Genomic DNA, 5,714 nt, shown 5'->3' with positions numbered 1-5,714 from the left:
TGTGTTCTGAAAATAAAATGACCTGTTTTGTTTTTGTTGTGAAATGTTGTTTGAATGAACCATGGCAACATTCTGTTGGTGGATACAAGGTGAGTATCAAACACTCTATTGAGTAAATTGTAAAGATGGCTACAGAGAAGTCTTCAAGTGAAGCTCAGGACAAAATTCAAGTGGAAAACGTCAGTTGGGTATCCAATTTTGCAGTATCAATTTGTTTTATACTGTATATTATTGTACCTTTTACCTTACAGCCACAAGACACAAATGAGCGCCTTTGTGTTAAAGTGGATTACTTGGAGAGCAGAGTGGCTCATCTGTCCATCTCCAACACAGACCTGTCCACCAGGTTGGTCCAAAGTGAAGAGGAGAAGCTGAAGGTATTTATGAAATATCCCAGAAGTTGCTTCAATTCACCCAAATAGCCAGAAATATCTCATCTTATATATGTTTAGATATCAAAGGAGCTTGTGGAGGAGAAGCTTCGAATAAACAAGATGAGAGCTCAGTTTGAGGAAGAGACATTTCAGTTGAAAAACAAGGTGAGTGGTTGTTGAGAATTTTCCTGTATCTTCTCTCCATCGTCTCTTCTTTTCTAGATATTGAACCAAAAAAGTGAGATAACAGAACTGGAAACAGAGCGAGACAAATTGCTTGTGGAGTTCCAGTCAACAGAGGGTCATCCAAAAGTAATCGAAAAGAGCAGCGTAGAGTTCACCTCACTCAAGAAAAACTACCTGGCTCTAGCTCAGGCCCACCACAAAGAACTGGCCCAGACCAAGGAGCTGAGTACAGAGCTGCTGGCCTTAGCCCAAGCCCAGGATGCCCTGCGCAGCCAGCTGGCCGAGCACCACCAGAGGGCTGAGGACACCACGCAAGGCCTTCATGGGGAGCTGGACCGAGTCAGGGCCCTCATCAGCCGCATGTTGCATAGCAGAGTCCAGGTGAGACTTTCAAGTGATACTGTCAGTAAAATCATGAATGACATAACCACGCTCATTCTAACAGCCAGAAGATGTTGCTGCTTTGAACAAGCAGCAGAAAAACATGGAAAAAACTGTAAGAAACTCAACAAAACATTTCTTATAATAATTGCGGCTGTCTTGCTCCCATTGTTGTTCATGTTTCTTCTGCTCAGCTTCTCGAAAATCAGGATGAAATGAAAGACATGATTGAGGATATGAAGCGCAGCTATCAGGAGGAGCAGCGGAAACTCCAAGAGAAGATGTGAGGCATGCTTTGGATTATCTTTCTAAAAACGGATCAGTCCTTTGAAGATGGGGATGGTTTTCATCTGCTCTGTGATTGCTGTTGTGGTCATTTGACTTCCTCTTGTCATGTGGTTTTTGGTCACTTCTCTGTGGTGTAAACCCAACTCATCAGTGAGTCGATGGGAAAAGAGCAGCAGATTCAAAACAGCCAGCAGAAACCATCTGAGCAGGGTTTGGTGAGCGTATTCTCTCAAAGTCACACTAAAGCACTAGTGTCCAAAGTGCACCCCTCCACTCAAATAAATCATGAGTATGCTGAATGGTTCTGATCAGTTTGTGGTTTGTTTGTGCCACTTCCTTCCAAGATGTGTTTGTGCTGTCTGAGCCAATTGAAGCAGATCCAAGAGGACAACTCAAGGCTGCAGCTGCAAGTCAAAGAGCTCAATGAGCAATATCGTGCAAGGCTGGTGTGCTATTTAAGGGACATAACTGTGAGTAGCTGCATAAACACATACGGATCTAAAATAAGTTACAGTGATAAATCCATGCTATAGGAGTACATCGATGGCCTTGGAGGAAATAAAATGCCATCAGAGGGCAACAAGTTGAAGGCATTTGTGGACAACATGCTGAGGGACGTCCGCTCATCATACAGATCTCGTGAGGAACAGCTCGCTACCGCCGCTCGAGCTTATAAAAAGAATCTGCAGCGGATAACCAAGTCCCATCACGCCCTGATGAATGCATACAGGTGACCTTTCAGCTTGCTCTGTGTACTGTAAACTGTTTTATTATAAATTATACATACAATACTATAGAAATGGGGGCTGCATGGCGGTCGAGTGGTTAGTGCGCAGACCTCACAGCTAGGAGACCCGAGTTCAATCCCACCCTCGGCCATCTCTGTGTGGAGTTTGCATGTTCTCTCCGTGCATGCGTGGGTTTTCTCCGGGTACTCCGGTTTCCTCCCACATTCCAAAAACATGCTAGGTTAATTGGCGACTCCAAATTGTCCATAGGTATGAATGTGAGTGTGAATGGTTGTTTGTCTATATGTGCCCTGTGATTGGCTGGTGACCAGTCCAGGGTGTGCCCCGCCTCTTGTCCGAAGACAGCTGGGTTAGGCTCCAGCACCCCCCTTGTGACCCTTGTGAGAATAAGCGGTAGAAAATGAATGAATGAATACTATAGAAATATAGTAGAGTTTGTATAGGCTGTTGCCACTTAGGTGTGTTTGTTGAAAAACTACAGTGCCGTTTTTCAAAGGAGAGGATGATGCACTGCATCACAGTGTCACACTACCGGTGGCACTCATGCAGCCTAATACCATTATGCTACCACCATACATACTATATTATAGGCAAGACACTATTATCTTGGTGCTCACTTGTCCTACTACTAATCCCACTAATATTCATTCACTATTAAATATGAATTACATTGATTCAAATACATTCAATTGACTTGATAATAAAGGTTTATTTTTCATGCTTGTTTTTCAACAATGAATACAAATTTTGGAAACGCAATGCAACATGATTTCTAAAAAGTAGGATTGCTCTATGGCTTTTAAATTGTTATTGTTTTTTATGAGAAATCAACAGTGCTGGAGCTCTTCCTTTTACACACTTGCTATTGCATACATGACATGATAGGTCATTAGTATAATGCACAGTTGGGAGCGAGTCAGTGTTTTCCAAGTCTCTAGTAAGTCTTCAGCCTTTACTGTCAACTCTCAAGCAAGGTCAAGTCAAGACAGGACAGGACAGGTCGGGTCAAATAAGTCTTTAAGTTCTTACAAGTCAGTCACATGTTTGTGAATTTTTCCTCATCATGTTCATAGAGCTCAGAGGGAGCAGATTTTGTCCAAATCAGACAAAGGTCTGGAGCCTGGACCCCCAGAAGCCCATTTCAACGTGGAACTCACTGAGCTGGGAGAGGACTCAGAGAAGATTCTCCATCAGCTTGAGCTGGACAAATCCAAAATGGAGGATCGGTTCCAGATGACTCGAAACCAGGTAGCAGAAACGGATTACATTGTGTGATTTAGTTTTTTTTATCTGTTTGCTTCCGGAAGCTTTCATTACATCAGAGGTGCAATTTCTCTTGCAGGTGACCGTCCTTAAAACTCCTGTGGCGACTCCCAGTTGCCTGGAGTGAGTATTTCATTCATTCATTCATTCATTCATTTTCTACCGCTTTTTCCTGGGATAGGCTCCAGCACCCCCGCGACCTTCGTGAGTATTTCAATAAGTGACAAAAGTCATCAACTGTTCATGAAAACATACCTTCCCTCTTCAGGATGCCAAAACTGGAACAGATATTTGAAGAATCCTGGTTGGTCATCCGGGAACAGCTGAAGGAAATAACAGACTCCACGCTGGTACATGAAACTATATCACCACCGCAAATCCTCAATACCTCAATACTACTATCCTCAATAGTAGTATCCTCAATACTCATCTTATAGGACACATAATCACATATGTGAAATATGAAATCCTCTCCTTTGTTCCATGCAGGGGAGCTATGAGAGGGAGCACAAGCTCCTCATCACCAGAGCGACAGTTGCAGAAGCGCAGGTTTCACAGCTGCAGGACTATATTGACATCATCTTGACAGGTCACAAGGCCGAATGATCATTTAGGAAGGATACAGAGTGATATTGACCTTTTACCTGCACATCTTGCACATCTCAGTCTTCTTCATGGGAAAGAGGAGGCATCACCCACGCAGAGCGCTCATTGATTTACTTTTATATACTTTACTTTTATTTAATCACTAAAACACATTCAAATTTTACAACATAAAGCTCATTATTCTATTTGGTATATTATACAATTAAAAAATACCCTTTCCACACTTCTTTCATTTGATCACTAGGTGGTGTTTTCTCACCCCCACTCTCTCTATAATGACATTCCCAAAGAAATCCGGCCTTGAGAAAAAAATGCCTGGAATGTTTGTAAAGCTTATGTCAATTTCACGAGCTGGGTAGAAGAAAGCGCAGCGACAATGAGGGGTCACCCTGGTGAGAATAATGTCATTACATGTTACCCAGACGCGTACACAACCGTCCCTGAATGCTTTCCCTTCAATGCTTCGGGCTGCTCCAAGGCTCTTTCCCAGAATCAGCCCATATTTATGACCTCCCCTTTTACATCCATTATGTAGCGACAACTGTCCCCAACTGACTTCAATGCCACAAATTATAAGTGACATCAAATCTAAAGGTAAACTTGGTGTCATCTAAGTGGATGTAGTCAGGGGAATCATGGGAAAACTGTCATGCAGACATGTCACCCCAATACCCTTTTGAGGGGGCATGGCTGCCACATAAGGGGGGGGGGGTGAAAATATTGAGAGGAATGGGAAGTGGGATTTTGTTTGTAATGTATTACACTCCCAGGGCCCTGGGAAAGGGGGGGTGTGTGGTGGTACAGTGGTGGGGGTGCAGCTTGGGCCTCTGCCAACATAGTCACTGTGCCAAAACGCTGGGGAGCACTCCTTACACCGACGGCTCATGTGGGAAAAATCAAAATCAGGCTGGTTCTTCGCTGGCATACCAACAAAGACAGGGTGTTGCAATGTGAGAAGAAGAATCATCCTCACAAACATCTGACGAAAAGTTTTGCAGAAGTAGAAACTTAGATAAATAGTTTTGCTCATGAAAGCATGGTAGTATGCAGGCATTTGCCGTTAATTGGCGACTCTAAATTGTCTGTAGGTGTGAGTGTGAAGGGGTGTTTGTCTATACCAGGGGTGACCAAACTACCACATCTGGCCCGCCAAGTGTTTGAATACAGCCCGCCCGTTCTTTCTAAAGTATTTCATTTAAACTTAACATACAACCTGGCAACCATGGCTTGAGCCAACCTTTTGATGGTTTAAGTAGCTGTTTTATCAATTTCGTTATTTGATATGGTCTGTTGTTTACAAAGTGCTTTGAAAAAAGCGATACAAGCAAATATAGGGTACAATAATTCCAGTTGGACTGTTACGTGTAAAATATATAGTATGGCGCCCCCGTCAATTTTGTTCAATCAATGCGGCCTGCGAGTCAAAAAGTTTGCCCATCCCTGGTCTATACTGTATGTTCCCTGTAGTTGGCTGGCGACCAGAACAGGGTGTACACCATCTCTCGGCCAAAAACAGCTGGGATAGGCTCCAGCATACCTACGACCCATAGAAAATGAATGGATGGATATCTTGCTTGCTCCCATACACTACCACTGTGACTCAGTATTGCATTAATGGGTTGATTCTACTAGGTACAGCATATGTCCTAAATTCATTTATTTGGGGGAATCTGTGTAAAGAAATAATAAAATGTACCTAAGCATTTGTCAGCGGATTAAATCCATAAATCAACAACACAGAGCCAGTTAGCTTTCCATGCTAACCCTTTATTCTCTTTTGATTTATGTAGTTGTTGACACTTTGTGCACAGATTTATTTTGTGACCAGCACAGTGGGGGGGGGGGGTTGGATGAATGTGTCATCCCG

General features: G+C 43.1%; 1 protein-coding gene across 1 annotated transcript; it reads left to right on the top strand.

The window, feature by feature from the left end:
• The first annotated feature begins 68 nt into the window (after positions 1-68).
• ccdc78 (coiled-coil domain containing 78) lies at positions 69-4,481 on the top strand. Its single transcript, XM_078788855.1, has 12 exons — positions 69-377; positions 453-539; positions 597-941; positions 1,006-1,056; positions 1,136-1,224; positions 1,381-1,444; positions 1,574-1,699; positions 1,763-1,959; positions 3,052-3,226; positions 3,321-3,364; positions 3,510-3,591; positions 3,731-4,481. The coding sequence occupies exons 1-12, from the start codon at positions 126-128 to the stop codon at positions 3,845-3,847; spliced, it is 1,629 nt and encodes a 542-aa protein (XP_078644981.1). The 5' UTR covers positions 69-125; the 3' UTR covers positions 3,848-4,481.
• Positions 4,482-5,714: the final 1,233 nt, after the last annotated feature.

Source organism: Doryrhamphus excisus, unplaced genomic scaffold, assembly GCF_037039965.1.
Source record: "Doryrhamphus excisus strain RoL-2023G ecotype Guam unplaced genomic scaffold, RoL_Dexc_Guam_v1.1 HiC_scaffold_24, whole genome shotgun sequence".
In the NCBI taxonomy this organism is placed as follows: domain Eukaryota; kingdom Metazoa; phylum Chordata; class Actinopteri; order Syngnathiformes; family Syngnathidae; genus Doryrhamphus; species Doryrhamphus excisus.
The sequence above is the reverse complement of the archived record's forward strand: the minus strand, read 5'-3'. Positions and strand labels throughout refer to the sequence as shown.